The sequence below is a fragment of the Procambarus clarkii genome, chromosome 50 (genome assembly GCF_040958095.1).
Source record: "Procambarus clarkii isolate CNS0578487 chromosome 50, FALCON_Pclarkii_2.0, whole genome shotgun sequence".
In the NCBI taxonomy this organism is placed as follows: Eukaryota; Metazoa; Arthropoda; class Malacostraca; order Decapoda; family Cambaridae; genus Procambarus; species Procambarus clarkii.
This window is the reverse complement of record NC_091199.1, coordinates 13,846,173-13,864,118: the sequence shown is the minus strand read 5'-3', so window position 1 is coordinate 13,864,118 and position 17,946 is coordinate 13,846,173. Positions and strand designations below refer to the sequence as shown.

The 17,946-nt window shown below is 35.7% G+C and overlaps 1 protein-coding gene across 1 annotated transcript in view; it reads right to left on the bottom strand.

Annotated features, from left to right (window-relative positions):
- The window catches only part of LOC123748468 (multiple PDZ domain protein), a 1,300,933-nt gene that overhangs the window by 9,741 nt on the left and 1,273,246 nt on the right, over nucleotides 1-17,946 (bottom strand). Inside the window, 5 exon segments of the mRNA XM_069303573.1 lie at nucleotides 6,107-6,262; nucleotides 7,958-7,960; nucleotides 10,578-10,600; nucleotides 10,603-10,683; nucleotides 13,318-13,590. Of these exon segments, the coding sequence (XP_069159674.1) occupies nucleotides 6,107-6,262; nucleotides 7,958-7,960; nucleotides 10,578-10,600; nucleotides 10,603-10,683; nucleotides 13,318-13,590 (536 nt within the window).

The window sequence follows — 17,946 nt, the reverse complement described above, 5'->3', positions numbered from 1 at the left end:
CTTTGACTTTCTAGATTACCCTTGAGGTGACTATCAAGGAATGAAAGAGGAAGTGCAAACCACCACCTGGAGGGAGCTGACAGGTGATCATGACATGGAAGCATCATGGCCAAATTTTAAGGTCATTACTAAACTCCTTGCAAAATATGTGCCAAAAGGGACAAAGAAAAGAAAGGCAACTAGATGGATGACAGAGGTGGTAAAAAGAGTTTTGATAACTAAGCAGAACCTCTGGAGAACGTATAAATTCACGACAAACACCATTGATTATTAGATATAAAAAAAGGCTTTAACAACCACCCAGGAAATCATATCAGCCAAAATAAACTATGAAAGAAAATTTGCCCAAAACATAAAGGAATATCCAAAGACATTCTATGCTTACATAAGAGGTAAAACCAAAGTAGGACCCTTAAAAGATGAGACTAAGTTATGATGGACGATAAAAGGGCAGCACCCACACTGAATGAATCCTTTACATCAGTGTTCACAAAGATTAAAAGACATCCTATTACACACAAATGTTTGAAGGTGAAGAGGATGCATTAAGGGATATACCCCTAACATGTGACAATCAGGAAGAGCATTGACATACTAAAAGACTCTAAAGCTCAGTGTGGATGGAATTCATTCCAGAGTCATAAAGGAACTGGCAGATGAACTATGCCTACCACTGAAATTCTCTTTCAGAAAATCTCTGGACTAAGGAATAGTTCTCCTAAACTGAAAATATGGAAATGTCACCCATATTTAATAAAAAAAGACAGAAAGCAACCGTCCAATCAGCTTGACAATACACATCTGCAAACTCATAGAGATAATCTTAAGGAAGGCGAATCATTCACTATCACACATTGAACAATATTGTAAAATCAATGCAACATGGGTTTGTATAGAATACCAGAATGGATAAAACAATGGTTAAAACATAAAAAACAAAGGGTCATGCTAAATGAGAATGCATCTGACTGGAGAAATGTAGTGAGTGGGATACCACAAGGGTCCATTTTGGGCCCAACCCTTTTTGTTATATACACCAATGACATGAGAATATTATATTACAAAGCACATCATCAAATTTTCAGATGATACTAAGCTTTGTGGTAAAGTGGGAAGTGAAAATGATATTGAGACCTTACAAAGAGATCTACATAAACTCCACAAATGGTCAGATGACTGGCAAATGTTTTTTAATGTCGAAAGATGCAAAACCTTACATGTGCGGCATAACAACTCATGTCGCAACTACCAAATTAACAACATTACATTGCAGCAAATTAATGAAGAAAAGAACCTTGGAGTCAGAACACATCATTCACTGAGAGATGCACAACAAGTGGGTACAACAGTACAAAAAAAAAAAACTAATCGAACTCTTAAGAATAATCAAGCGTAGCTTTGACTACGAAAAAGAAGGTACTCGGTTGTTATTGAACTGTATAAATCTCTGGTACATCCTCACTAGGATTCTTGTATCCAAGCATAAAGATAACACACACACACACACACACACACACATATTCATTTACTAATGCAGTATAAACCCACTACACACTGTAAACTAAGTAGCTAAGGCTAACACAAGCCATTTAACTGAAGAGTTCTGGTCCTTGTTTGCCCAAACAACTGTCACAATGCAACCTGTCCTCTTTACAAAGAACATCACATTTCAATAGTATGCGTTACACAAGGCCAAAAATTGTCATGGTAGAAAATGGCAGCGGCTCGCGAAAGTGACATACTATCCCATTTTCTGTTTCGAGTCCTCTGGTAGGTTAGGAGAGGACACTTTAATTTTATCCTTTTCTTGACGTTGGGAAACCTTAGGAGGATGGGCTGCACAATGGGCCAGTAAGCAATAATGTAAGGAGATTGGGGCCTGGGAACTTTGTTGGCAAATGCCATCCTTGGCAGTCCATGTGATGCCAAATAGCACTTGGAAAATCTTTAAATCCCTTATGAATGTGCTTTCTAACCTGAACTGACTTCTATAGTGTGTGTGTATACACACACACCTCGACACAAACTATACTTACTACACCTCGACAATATGACATGGTAGGGACACTTTGATATGTTTCCCACAATGCCAATATAGCACACTGACCTACCATGACTGCACTAAATCCTCCAGGTGTTCACTAAGATCTTAATTTATGGAGCAATAGAGTAGATGACGTTAGAATTACCACTATTAAACATGAACACTTATTCTATCAATAATAAAATTTTGGCCCAACCACCCATTAGACATCATTTCTTGTTAGTGATTATACATGTAAAGATACTATACATATGTTTTTACATATCAAACAACAGAAACACGAACAAAAATAAAGATAACACTAACAAACACAGTATTCATAGATTACTGTACACCTGTTGTTTCACAAAGATGGTGGATACAATTACTGATAAATATAGCATGTACATACTCTACGCACAAAACGTACTCTACCACGAATAAAACAGTAATTTCACTTATTAATACAATCAATTTTCATGACAAGTAAAGCACCACAAATAAGCCCAAATATTGCCACGTTGATATTAATATTCACGACAACAGAGAAATCTGTACAGAAAGGTCAATCCAAGCTGAACTGTACTATAAAATAATCTACTGTATTTTTAAGGAATCGGTTAGTGTTCAAGTCTGCTTGATCATTATTATATGAAAAGATTCCCCTTAAGATTCAACTTGCTCCAGCAGTTCAAGCGCACACGAGCAACAGCGCAATGACTTACAAGTTAGGGAAATGATCTCTTTTTGTCAGGGAGTGACGTGGGTTTTGTCAGGGGGAGTGAGTGACCTCGGATGTCAAGTGAGTGGCCACGGATGTTAGGAAAGAGGCCTTCGATGTCGGGAGAGGCCTCTGATGTCATGGGAGAAGCCTTAGATGTTAAGAGAGAGGTTTCAGATGTCAACGGAGAAGCATCAGATGTCAAAGGAGAGGCATCAGATGTCAAAGGAGAGGCTTTGGATATTAGGGAAGTGGCCATTGATGTCAGGGAAGTGGCCATTGATGTCAGAGGAGTGGCCACGATTGTCAGGGGCGTAGCCATGATTGACAGGGGGAGTGGCTGTTGATGTCAGGGAAGTGGTCACGATTGTCAGGGGAGTGGCCATTGATGTCAGGGGAGTGGCCATTGATGTCAGGGAAGTGGCCACAATTGTCAGGGGTGAGTGGCCATGGATGTTAGGAGATTAGCCTCGGATGTCAGGGAAGTGATCTCGGATCAAGGCTGGATTAAGACCTTCAGATAGCACAAGCACTGAAAAGCACCCCATATATTATATATGTAATGCAAAATATAAACAATATTAAACAGCAAAAATACTGTATGTATGTATGTATGTGTGTGTATTTTATTATATATACATATATATTTTTCCAATGAATAAATATAATTATTTATATGAAACAAAACACCTATCATTCCATTGCTTTCTTGCTTTGAAGATACACAACATACTATAATTATATTAATATTTTTTTCTAATTTATGGGTCGGCATTTTATGGGCCCTGGTTCAGCTGCAACACTGCACCAAGGTCCACTGTAAATTTCGCACTGGAAAAAAAAACTTTACGAGGCCTCGTTACTTGAGGCCCTAAGCAGGTGTTTATTGTGCCTAATGGTTAATCCAAGGGTGTCTTGGATGTATATGACCCCAAACATTCACTATACATCATGGAAACGACAAGAGCTGCAAACTCCCGATCACTCACAATCACTCGCTCATCATCATGCCATGTCATACAAGTAGCACATTATCAAAACAATGACTTTTCAATTTGTATATTGAAAACTATTTATTCAGTGATTTCAAAATGGGTAGTCAAGCCATGATCATTTCCCATCCACCACAAAGTACAGAATCAACGAGATGAGTAACATAGAAGCCCCCAAAAATACTAAGATGTTATGCATTTTACTAGACAAGTTAATTACCACTTTTAACTCTGTATCTTACCTTAACATTTTCCTTTACCACAAAAGAAAAAGAAAACAAAATAAATAAATTTTGGAATAAAAATAATTAAAATGCATTAAGACTAAATCATAATAAAAATTAAATGTAGCACATTTATATCATCTGCCTCAAGCCCAAAATCACCCAGCAAAAATCTATCATAACTATAATGAACTGTTTTCAGACAACACACAGCTCCTCTGTTTAATCCCTAAACATGCTGAACATACACTCACACTCCACTCATTCTCTTGTCTTGTTTACAAAACCTTATTATGAAATGCTAATCCTGATCTGAAACTCTTCCTTGATACATGCAATAAAACCCATGAGCACCACACCTGAAATAAATATCTCTTTGATATTCCTATTGTCAGACTGAATCTGGCAAATACTCCATGCAAATAAAAGGACCCAGACTATGGAACTCACTCCCTAACAAATTAAAAATTGCCCAACCTTTACCTTATTCAAAAGTAAAACCAAAAAGTACCTAACTTCATCCTCATAAGTTTCCTACTACATGCTCCAAACTCACACTTTATCATGCGCTACTCTCTCGCCCAATTTCAGTAATTAAGACCTGCAACATCACCAGTATAATCTATACAATCAACTTATAATGTAGTTGTTATGTTAAACTCCAATCCTGTTAGCGTGTACATATATTACATTTATCAGAGAGCTTAAGGGCCTGCCCAAAATGCTATGTATGCTAGTGGCTTTGCATGAATGTAATGCTCAAACACCAATGTTATGTACTATCACAACCCAATGCACTTTATTGAATATATATACTGTATATATATATATATATATATATATATATATATATATATATATATATATATATAAATATAAAAATAAATATATAAATAAGTAGTACAAACTTAGAAAACTTGGGAGAAACCAAAACTATTATAAAAAAATGTACAAGTTTTCTGAAATGAAACAAACATAATATAATGAGAGAATATATAATGTGTTTCCTGCTGCTGGGGGACAGAAAGTCTGTTAGGTGTGATGAGGTCCCTTCCCAGTCTAGGCAAACAACTAATCTTTCCTAAGGTGTAACCGACAATAATTGCCTACCTCTGAGGTATCTACGTATCGGTAAGTGAACCGAGGTATTGGATGTAAGGAAAAGCCAGCAAATATCTCTTTCTGCAAGGGAATTGCCCCCACCCCTCCCAGTACAATTCAGTTGTAAGCTCACTGTGTAAGCCACTGTGCTACAGGGTGCCCTTTCATTTGAGAAAATCTGTACCTGGACATAAGATAATTAGGTACATCCTTATTTTTGTCTTTGTTTAAATACATGTCAAAAATATGAAAAGTCTTAACTATAATAAATACTAAGTCTTTGACTGAGAACTGAAATAGAAATGTCTATGATGCCAGTGGAACCCCAAATAACTTCCTGGTGGAGGGTCTACCCTATGTTCTATGATATACCTGTATAGGTTAATATAGGTTAAACATTTTTAGGCAACATTTACTGAGCAACAGGAAATCCAGCGGCTTCATTAAAAATACCAAGATGTGAATTATGGCAATCGACTGAACATTATATATAGGCTTGCTTATAGTTACCAAGTGTCATTGTTGTTGATATCTATTTAACATTAACTAAATTATGGCCTATAATATCTAAAACTATCAGAATACTTCAAGAAACATGATAACCAAGACCAAATTACTTGTTCCTCCTTAGTGTTAAAAACTACTTGAAAACCATAACTAATAAATCAAAGACCATTATATTTATGAAAAGCCATTTACATCACTCAGTCTTGTCCGATTATGTGAAATCTCTGATATACATAGAAATACAGTAAACATTCAACTAGATTAAACATACTATACCCGTAATAACTTAAACCTCAAACAAAATGGATACAATGAAGGTATTATATCCATATAATATGGAATTAAAAAATGACCATCCTAATCTTGTGTATAATATAGTCGTTATATGGGAACACACACATCATACCCAGCTGACAAATCCAAGTGTGTTGTTTTCTAACCGTACTAAAAATTAAACAGGGTATTGTTCTTGGTATCATTTCAACAATATACTGTATACAACACAATAGTTTTTGTCCTTGACTGTAAATTCTCCTACCTTTGAAGGTGTTTGACGCAGAACACTTAGAGCCTTCTGGTGAGTTATTTCTCTAAAGTTTTCATTGTTCACATTAAGAATCTGGTCACCGGGCTTAAGTCGTCCATCCTTGGCGGCTGCACCATCAGGATACACTTCATGGATAATTATAGCACCCTGTCAATGACAAAGGTACGTATTGTAATTAGAATAACAACAAATTAAATTCATTCTATTTATAGTATTCAAATACTGTACAAATATAGTTAAAACATGCTAATACATCTTATTCCTGTATTTAGAAAGTACACTTTATGCAAATACAGTATTACATTTGTTGACTAATAATGACATTTTGTAAATGCATATTTATTTTGGACAATGAATTACTTTTGTAACTATCAGCAATAAAGCGAATACATAAGCCAGACAGCAACATGCACGAACTCAATGGCCCAGCACATTCCTAACTTACAAGTAACTTACAACTCTCATCAGCTTATGAAGGGTCTGCAAGGGCCAACTTAACTGTTCCTATTAACACACTAATTAACTTGTGATCTATTTACTTATAAATAAAATAAAATGCCTTTTTTCACATTTCAGTTAAGAAATATACCCAATTTTTTAAGCGAGATTAGTTCATTATTCCTTGACAATCTACTATTGTAGCTCTTAAAACCTTGAGGAACTGTGTATAGTCAAAATTAATCCATTACACAACGTTCACCACCAGTATTTAAACAAATAGAATACATTATATACTGTACTACTAATGTTTAGACTTTGGATACTGTTAAGTATTAGAATAATATTTTATTTTGCATTAGACTAATATATATTAAATATTATCCTAAAATAGATTATAAAACTCTTTCATAAATATTATAATCACTGTATTTGTAATTGCATACTCTAATTTATTAATTATAAACTAAAACTTACTCTACTGTATAAACCATGGAACTCTGCAAATGTTCTCTATGCTAATTAAACCAAAATAATAATTCCCCAGCTTTATTATACAGAAACAAATAAATCTAGTAATTTTCTTAGCTATTAAGAGCTTGCTGTCCTACACTAAGAAACATTAGGCACGTTACTTATTATATATATATATTAATAATTCATTGTGTTGGGACAGGAAGCCAGAGTGTATTTATACACGTTAGGCTTATATTGAGATCTCCCTCTCCCCCTCCCCCATGGATCCATTAATGACCCCACCCAGGATGCAACCCCCACAATAAGCTGACAACTCCTGAGTACCTACCTACTGCTAGGTGAATAGGACCATTAGATGAAAGGAAATGTGCTCAGCCATTATTGTCCCGCCCGGGATTCGAACCCGGAATTCTTGATAGTGCGTCAAGAACGAACCCGACTGTACTATCGAGACATGTATAAAAGAAACATAATGACCAGATAGTTTATACTTAACTAATAAAGGCAAATTATAATTTTATTGCAGCAAACACAGTAGCAGTTGTGCTTATGTATAAACATAACAAAACTAAAGTACATACAAGCAGGAGAAAATTTGCAGCATTAAAATCAAACAATAAGAGTATGAAAAACATTCAAACAATGTTTTCGTCTTTCTCAAGGGAAAACAATGTTAAAAATAACAAACCACAAATTACAAACGTCTGACAATCACAATTAACATTTAAAAGAAATGCCAGTCAAGGATGAAGGAGTCTTCACTAGGGATAACATTCTATTAATACAAGTTTATCCCTGAATTGCATTCTTTCAATAATGTGTACATGGTTCGGGTATACAGTATTTGTCCACTGATATTTAGAAGACAAAAGTAATCCTTAAGTAGCAAAATCAACTTGCATTGCAATTTTCAATTCAAATACTTACTCTCTATTTTGTTGTCATTCATGAGGGGGCAAGAAAAGGAAAGACAGTGGTTAATATTTTGAGTTTACAATAAATAATGTATTCTTAATATTGTACACTATACTGTATAAATAAAATTATGAATACTGTAGCTTATACATGCGTAAAGAAATCACACTAGCAAGATACTGTATATCATGATACAGTATATGTAAAACTTGCACTGGCTTCAATAGAAGCCTCCAGACTTCCTGTGGATTCAGTGGAATACCAGGTTGAGTAACTTATCACAGTTCAGGGCTAAGGTGCGCAGCTGGGAGTACCCTTATCGCTGGTTTGAGTCACCTCAGTGCTCTAATTGATTTTATCAATGAATAGCTTCGAAATTTGTGTCTAACCATCCTCCCCCCTTTATCTATTGTACTATGATGACACCAACTTACAACATGAAAACTAAAAATTATCTATGGTAATAAAAACTCCACAGCCAGAAAAATATCAATACTGTACATCGTAGGAATAAAATTTTCTGTTATAGGGAATATTGCCTTTGTACTGTGTTGTGCAGTACCTCAAAACTATCTTCATGTTACTTGTAGGATGATACAGTACATTATATTCTTTTTGAACTAAATGTTAAAAGCTTTACTTTGTATCCAACAGCTTCATAGAGCAGTGGATCAATGTGGGAAACATTTGTATTTTCTTTGGGACCTGTCACAACAGGGGTAACCGACTTGTTCACCTTATGGTTTCCTGTAACCCAGAACAGGAACCTTGCTAAGCTTATTGAGGTCCCCTACAAGACCCTCCCAAGCCAACTATGGATAACCTTCCTCAATACAAAACAGTACCTAATATGAACTAGCACAGTGGCACTGCCTATTGTCCTACAATCTACCAATCCCAAAGCATCCAAAGTTTTAGTTACATTTGCCAAGCCACCAAAATTAAATATATTGAATTCAGACACAGCCAGTAATGGCAATGGTTTCATTCTTAAACAGGGCTAGTAATGGCAACCTCTTTGTTGTTTTCAGGATGCCCTAACCTCTACAGCAGTGTCCTCCAAACTGCAAATTTTTTCTCCTCAAACCTTCCCACAGCATAATTACCATGCTGTGGTACCAAAGTCTGTCTGGCAATGGTTTCATTCTTAAACAGGGCTAGTAATGGCAACCTCTTTGTTGTTTATTAAGCCTTTGCATGGCAATGCTTTATTGCTTCGCAGTGTGAGAAGCGGCAACTACATTTACCTGAATTTACCCAAGGGCCACTGTATCACTAGTGGCCTCAACAAGGACAGAAAGCTGGCGACTTGTCAGAGATCCCCCCCCCCATTGTACTCAAGGATTTTTCCAACTGAATTTCGAACTGAAGTACTGTACAGTAATGTCTTGGAGTTTACGGTTTTGATGGGTAGGCAGTTCCTTGGGTTTATAACCCTATGGTGAAATAGTATCTCCTGTTTTCCAATCTTCATTAAGGCATGTTGAGCTTGAAGCTGTTGCCCCTTATATGCATTACATTTGTCCATTTAAAGAAGAGGTCTATAGAAATATATTCTAACTCATACTGTATTTAACTCGTGTGATTCACAGAATGACAAACAGAAATCTTCAGCAATTTCAAGAGACCCCTCTAAATAGCTTAAACACTCAAATTCAGTAATAATGTTTGAAACAGGTCAGAGGTTTGACCTTGGGTGGGGGGACCTTAATACAAGTCTAAAGTATATACTGTATATGTATAGCCTTCCTGTTTCTGGCAATGAGAATTATTATTATTCTGTGGATTTCAGTGCTTAGAGTACTGCTTTTCAAGGTACTTTAGGAAACAAGAGCAGTGGATTATTGTATCACACTAAATACCTGTATACAAATTATTCTATCTAGCCTGGCTTGCCCTTAGGTTATCTTGAGATGGGCTTAGCGTCCCCGCGGCCCAGTCCTTGAGCAGACCTCAATTTTTGTTACACACCCTAGGAAGCAGCCCGTAGCAGCTCTCTAGCTCCCAGGTACCTATTTACTGCTAGGTAACAGGTGCACCAGGGTGAAAACTCTGCCCATTTGTTTCCGCCTTCACCGGGGATCGAACCCTTACAAAAAGAAAATGCTCAAATTAAGGAAGGGGTGGGCAGGTAGAAAAATACAACAGGAAGAGAAATTCAATGATAAAATTAAGACAATGAATAATTTGTCATCCTTGAAGGGGCTCTGAGGATACTACAGTTAAACTGAGAATAAACAGCATTGTTTCACTCCTCAGTTACAACTTAGGGATCCTATTTCATGCATGATTTCTATGTTAGGTCTTAGGGGGGTCCTATTCATGCCTCCTTTCGGTTAGGTCTTAGGGGTCCTATTTCATGCTTCATTTCTATGTTAATTCTTAGAAATGAGGGATGAAATATGACCCCTAAGACTTAACATAGAAATGAAGAATGAAATAGGACTCCTAAGACCTAGCAGAAATGAAGCATGAAATAGGACCCCCAAGACCTAGCAGAAATGAAGCATGAAATAGGACCCCTAAGACCTAACAGAAAATGAAGCATGAAATAGGATCCATATATTAGGTCTTAGGATCCTATTGTACTATAATTTTAAAAGAGAACTCTCAATTATTTAACAAAACTCACCAGTAGTGTGTCAGAGCCTCCACGATGGACAGGCCAAGTCCCATTTTTTCTTTGATGATCTCTATGGTGGTCTCCTTGCCAGGCCGGATTTCTGCAGTTCCTGGTCCTAGAAACAAAACACTCCCATTCAGTATCTTCTACTTTATAATGGTTGTGACATTTAATAAGCAATACTAAAAGCTTTGCATATGATTAACTCCAATCCTAGGTTTTTTAAACAAATTATTCACCAAAGTGTTTTGTTTTATTACATTAATAAAGCTATATTATATTATGGAATATAGAATATCTAACAATAGAATAGAATAATAGAATATCTATATAATAATAATAGAATATCTATATAAATAAAAATGGAAATGTTCGTTTGTTCAAAATCGCTAATCTCCGAAAGTTCTCACCGATTGCTTTGAAATTTTCACACATCGTTCCATTCGCATCCGAGCAGGTTTTTATATAACATATTATATAGATATCACATCTGTGATGGAAAAATACATGCTTTTTTTGAAAAACTGGGTTTTTTCATGTGAGGGAAATCTTCGACAACCACTTTACCGATTGCTTTGAAATTTTGACACAACGTTTTGCATTCGAATAGGTACGCATTTTTTTATATACCTACTATATGCATGCCTCACCTATGACAGGAAAAAAACATGTTTTTTTTTTTTGTAAAACAGTGCCATCTGTTTGGACGTAAGAGCAACGCATGCTGTAATCTCCGAAAGTTCTTCATCAATTGCTTTGAAATTCTGACAACGTTCCATTCGAATAAGCGCATACTTTTATGTACCTACTATATCAATGCCACACCTCTGACAGATAAAACATGTTCTTTTTTTTTTCAAAAAACAGCGCCATCTGCTGCACATAATAGTAACACATTTGCAATACTAAATATGTCACGAATTCCATTTCAATGTTTCCAATTGCATTGATAAATTTAATTTTCATAGATTTAAATTTATTTTAACACTTTCTTGGAGTTTCCACTTGGAATTACGGTGCGGTTTAGATAAGCGCTTGTCGGATCACGACGTAAATTTACGGGACCGTGTTATATTTGGGTATTTACTACTCGATCGATTTGGGGTTTATATGAATATGTTTGCCATTAAATTTTCGTTTTCTCTAATAGGCACAGTGCCTATTTGAGGAAACGGCAATGTATTGTAACTTAGAGGAGAGACTATTGAGTTGGTGACACAACATGGGTAATCGCCCACTCCACACACTCTTGTGTTGGCCGCGATCATGATTCTACATTTATATGCCATATGTCTGTGTAGAGAATTTTATTCCAAACACTATACAAACAAAAAAAACGGTGTTGAAACAAGTATAAACTTGAAAAAAACATGAGCAAAGTAAAAACTTTTTACGCTCACGGGTACAAACACGCGTAAGATTTTATTCGCCGCAAATTATTTGACGCTCTGTTGGCCAATTCTACCCATGTTCTTTATAGAACTTTCTATTGCTTATATATAAAACTTTCTATTGCGAACACAGTGCTATAAAATTAAATACGTAGCTCGAGAAATAATGTCAGGACAGTGAAATAAGTATAAACCTTTCAAAGCGCTGCATCACAACAGTGTCGTCGCTGCTGAAATCATGGCTAACGCTTCGCCCCAGTTCCCACACTCGTGCCGAACATAATTAGACATTGATAGGCATATGTCTGGGTGGGGAATTTTATTGCGAGTCAGTGATATCAAAATAAGCGCTGTAGGATGACTGTGAGGCTGGCAACAAACGAAAGAGTATGAACATTTACTTCCTGTTTGGGTGTCACGGCGAGTCATCATCGTGTTTTATTTACTTCGTGGTGGGATAGCAAATGCTTTGGTGACATTTTATGTATATGATCTTGTAGAGAATTTTATTGCCAACGCATTGATACCAAAATGAAAAACGTAGCTTGAGAATTGATGTTAGGAGCGTGAAAAGATTATACACTTTTTTTGTGTTTACGCTTGAGCGCGCAGAACACCGCACGCACAAGGCGCTTTTTTTTTTTCACGAGTGGCCGCGCGCACTAAAGTGTAATTTGTATGGAATTATTTTGTGTGACACTGTGTTAGAATTGAGCTGTGATGGTTACCATACCATTATTTCATAAGTATAAGTATAAATGCCACATCTGTGATATTCTCATTTAATATTAAAAAAAATTTTTATTTTTTTTTTAAGAAATAGTGCCATTTGTTGCACGTAAGAGCCACACACACACTACCCTAAATATGTTACAATTCCATTTCAATGTATCGACTGTATTGACAAATTAAATTTTTATACATTGATTTATTTTCATTTTGAATTTAATTATTTTGTGACATAGCATTGAAAATGAGCTATGTTGTTTACCATACCCGTTCATTCACACCAGATACAGTAGTAATAAGGCATGGACTTTTATCTCTAGATCCTACTGCCTTTAGACACAACTAGATAAGCATGTGATGATGTTATAAATACAAGGAAAAATTCAAATTATTCAAATTAGTGTTCAAATTATTATTGGAAAATATCTTCGAGAAATTGGGGAACTTGCACAATGTATTCCTGTACTCACTGTGGCCACTACAGGTGATGGCCATCAGCTAAATTCAGGTAAATAAGAGAAATTTGCCCTAGATTTTATTTAGAGTTTCTTAGATTAAATATTCAACTCGGATACCTAGAAAATAAAAGCACAAGTAAATTATTTTGCACTGTACAACATAACATTAACTAACCTGAGGTTTCTCCTCTGCAGGAGGAAGTGAGGATGGGGATGATGTCGTTGAAGTTGACGAAGTGGTGGATGTTATGGACGTTAGAGCATGTGAAGGTAATCGATCAATGGGTGCCAGTCGAGCAGGGGGTAATGGGGGTGAGGAGGGAATGGCAGGTTCATCCATAGACGACGATAATATGGGCGCCGACAAAGGTGACGTTGCAGAGAGTAATGGGGGTTTGGCAGGCAGGGCAGGTTTAGGACCAAGTGTTGGTTTTGGTGGCACATCTGTGGAAATATACCATAGTTGAAAATGGTGAAAATATTGTGTAACTTTAGAATATTGTAAATAATTACAGTATACTTTAAGCTGGGATATTTTATTTTCAAGGAATATAGATATACTGTACCATACAAGATTACCATAACACAGCATGAGATGACCAACAAAAACATTTACAATGCACGAGTGCTCTTGCTACAGTAGACCTGTGATGTGACGGCAGGTGACCAATTATTTTTTTTACATGCAATGTGAGAGTGGAGTGGAGTTTGCCTTGGTATTAAACCTACAAAGTTTGTTCTGAATTATAATCTGTATCAGAGGTTAGAGCCTTAACCAGAATTGAAAGAGACTATTAAAGAACATGACAATAAAATAGATGACATTATTTCTAGATACTGTATATTAAATGACAGATTGTCAGGGTTGAGTCCTACTTAAAAATATTGTTGAAGAAATACGAAAGCACCTTTCTGAGCGATAAACTGCAATTAAAAAGGCGAGGGCAAATCCAGACCATAAATCGGGACCAGCAAATCACCCACAGGAAAGCAGAGGTAGTGTCAAGCTTGGACTAAGACAGGTGTTAAAGATATTGCGTCCGTATGGAGCAACAAACTTCAAGCAGACAAAGAGTAACCATGGACACTTTGGCAATCCCCCAAAGCCCTGTGACCTCTTCCCACCACAGGGAAGAAAGGACTAGTAAGGAAGCCTATATCCCCATTGAAGCCCAGAAACTTAACAGAGAGAATAGAAATGCAGGAATCAACCACGGAAGCCCTGGAATATTGAAAGTGAAATAAGTTCATTGAGATATAAATAAACACACAAAGGGATGAGGCAGCTCAAGCTACTCTTGGCATATTGGATTATGCCCAGTACTGTCCTATCACTTGAGAATGAATGATGTAGGTTCGAAACGTTGTATAAATTTATAATAAGTGTAACACATTCTACAGTTACTTCTTTTTCTTCACCTCAAACGAAGATGACTTTTGGAGAAATCCTCTTCCAATTAAACCAAGATACAAGAGCACTAGTCAGAGGTATAGAAGCCCTAAACAAGAAAATAATCAATACAGAACATGCAGTCATATTCAATGAAACATCTATAAATGAAAACCTGCTGCCAGTATACACCAATATATATAGACAGTGGAACCTCGATTAACAAATTTAATCTGTTCCAGCATCGAGTTCGTCATGTGAAACACTCGTCTTTCAAAACAAATTTCCCCATTTAAAATAATGTTAATAAAATTAATCCGTTCTACTGCCGAAAAACATCAATATGATGTTCAATTTTTTTAAATAATGGAGCAGCCTACCTGACATTCACTGAACAAACCTTCATGCCATTTTTCTTTTTCTTTTTTCAAATTTGTTCAATTTTTTTTTATTTCTCATTTTTTTTTGTAAGAAAATGGAGCAGCCTACCTGCCATACACTGAACAAACAAACCTTTATGACATTTTTTTTTAAAATTTGTTCAATTCTTTTAGTTTTTCATTTTTTTTATAGAAAAATGTTCATTCAGTGTCTGTCAGGTAGGCTGCTCCATTTTCTTACAAAAAAAATACTGTATAAAAATGAAAAATAAAAAAAAATTGAACAAATTTGAAAAAAGGAAAAATGTCATATAGGTTTGTTTAGTGTTCGTCCGGTAGGATGCTCCATTATGACATTTTTTCTATTATTCATATTTGTTCAATTTCGTTTGCATTTTTCATTTTTTTATTAATAATGGAGCAGCCTACCTGGCACACACTGCACGAACCTTTATGACATTTTTCCTTTTTTTTTCAAATTTGTTCAATTTTTTTTATTTTTTGTCTTTTTTATTTTTTTTATACAAAATGGAGCAGCCTACCTGACAATCACTGAATGAACCTTTATGACATTTTTTTTTCATATTCTTTCAATTTTTTTTTAATTTTCCTTTTTTTTTTTAGAAAATGTAGCAGCCTACCAGACATTCACTAAACAAACCTTTTTGAAATTTGTTCTTTCAAATTTTTTCGATTTTTGTTTCTAATACTGTATATCTAAAAAACAAAAATCAATGTTTTGTAACATTACAGCAGTCACCCCTTTACATCCTGCATCATTAGCATCTTAAAAAAAAAAAAAAATTTGCATTGTCAGTGGTGTCCGAGAATGTGCGAGAACCATGGGAATGCTTGGAAGCACCATGTGCTTTTCTCGTTAATCAAGCAAAAGCTCGTCAATCGAGACAAATTTTCACCAAGTGGCGCGCTCGTTATTCGAAATGCTCGAATGAGGCGCTCATCACTCGAGGCTCCACATATAAAAAAAAAACGAAAAATGAAAAAAGCAGTTGAAACAATTTGAAAAACGGACAAATGTCATAAAGGTTCGTTCAGTATTTGTCGGGTAGGCTGCTCCATTATGACAATTTTTCTGTGTTTCAAATGTTTTCCATTTGTTTTGTATTTTTCATTTATTTCTCAATAATAAAGCAGCCTACCCGACAAACGCTGAACGAACCTTTATGACATTTGTCCGTTTTTCAAATTCTTTCAACTATTTTTTTATTTAAGAAACATGGAGCAGCCTACCTGCCGAACACTGAATGAACCTTTTGACATTTGTTCTTTCTTTAAAAAAATTCATTTTGTTTTTCTACAAAAAATTCAATGCTTTGCAACATCCCAGCATCAATAGCATCTTAAAACAAAGAAAAATAATTTATTTGCATTGTCGCAGGCATCTGAGAATGTGCGAGAAGCAGCCCCCAGATGCGATGGCATGCTACAAAATTGCTTCCAGAACTGTAAAACAAGAGTTAAGAGGAGAGACTAGAGGCATTAAACATGCCAAAAGTAGAAGATAGAAGAAAGAGAGGTGCTATGATCACCACTTACAAAATACTAATATGAATAGACCAAATTGACAAATAAGATTTCCTGAAACCAGCACCTTCACGAACAAGAGGTCACAGATTCAAGCTAAGGAAACAGAGGTGCCCAAAAAATATTAAAACAATTTTCTTTTGAAAACAAGAGTGGTAGACAGTTGGAACAAGCTAAGTGAGAAGGTGGTAGAGTCCAAAACTGTCAGTAGTTTCAAAGCATTATACGACGAAGAGTACTGGGAAGACGGGACACCACGAGCTTAGCTCTCATCCTGTAACTACACTTAGTTAACTACACACACCACAATCAATATACTGTGCTATATTACTGAACATTCTGGTCGATAAACAAATATAATTTTTCCTTTACACCTGCATTATGATGCCAGACATACACACAAATACTTTTATGACTAGGTACATAGACAAATTGCTATAGACATGTAGACAATTCAACAAAAGGTTACAATCTTGGTGGAAAATTTTCATCTCTCTCCAGAATATCATCAATCTTTCCATTGTGACACATCTAGGCTATTTGTTCAGGAACAGTCCTTATCTCATTATTTCTATAATCAACAGGAAATCAAGAACATTATGGGTGAGGGTATGAAACCTTAACATACCACATAGTTTACACGTTTATTATCATTAACATCTGTTCCATATTCCCAATAATATTTGTACCCAAGCCTGAGCAGCATGTGTACAGAGTCACACCAAGCATTTCTCCTTTTATCATACGTGAAATAGGTGTTTTGATTTGCACACGTGTAGTGTTGCATGGTTTGTCTTCCATCATACAATATACCTTTCCTCACCAATGTTGGGAAGCCAAAACACTAGGCCATCCCAAAGAGACAAGAGAACTAAAACAGACAGTAGGTCCCCTTGGTCTCTGTCATATCTTCAGGGCGAACAGCCCCTGATGCTGCCTCCAAAACCCTTCAGCAACCCACCCTCAGGCTGCAGTTGCCAAAACATGAAATGATTCCAGACATTCGTGTGTAACAATCGGCCAGATCACTAAGCCACCTTTTACTTTAACCCTTAAACTGCATCTGTTGCCATATGCGATTTTTCTTCACTTCACTTGTGAACTATTCTTAGTCTTGCACACCTCATTGTAGGACTGTTAAATAGTGTAGCTGAACCATTTAAGTGTTAAGGTATTGGTACACAAGCAGTCCCCAGAATGCTTGAATGTTAAATTAGCGGCTGCTGCCCTCAGTAATAAACGAATATTTACATAAAAATCAGTGCCAATGAATATACAAGGAGTCTATCAGTACAAATTTAGTATTTATACTGATAGACACGAAACAAAATATGAAATATTTATTACCATAGTTTGTATGGTAGGTATTAATTATATTAATTATGTTCAGTTAATTAACTATGTTCATTAATTAATGTTCATTAATTATGTTCCAAGGTATTAATTAAAAAAAATGAAATATCAAATTATATATACTGTACAGTG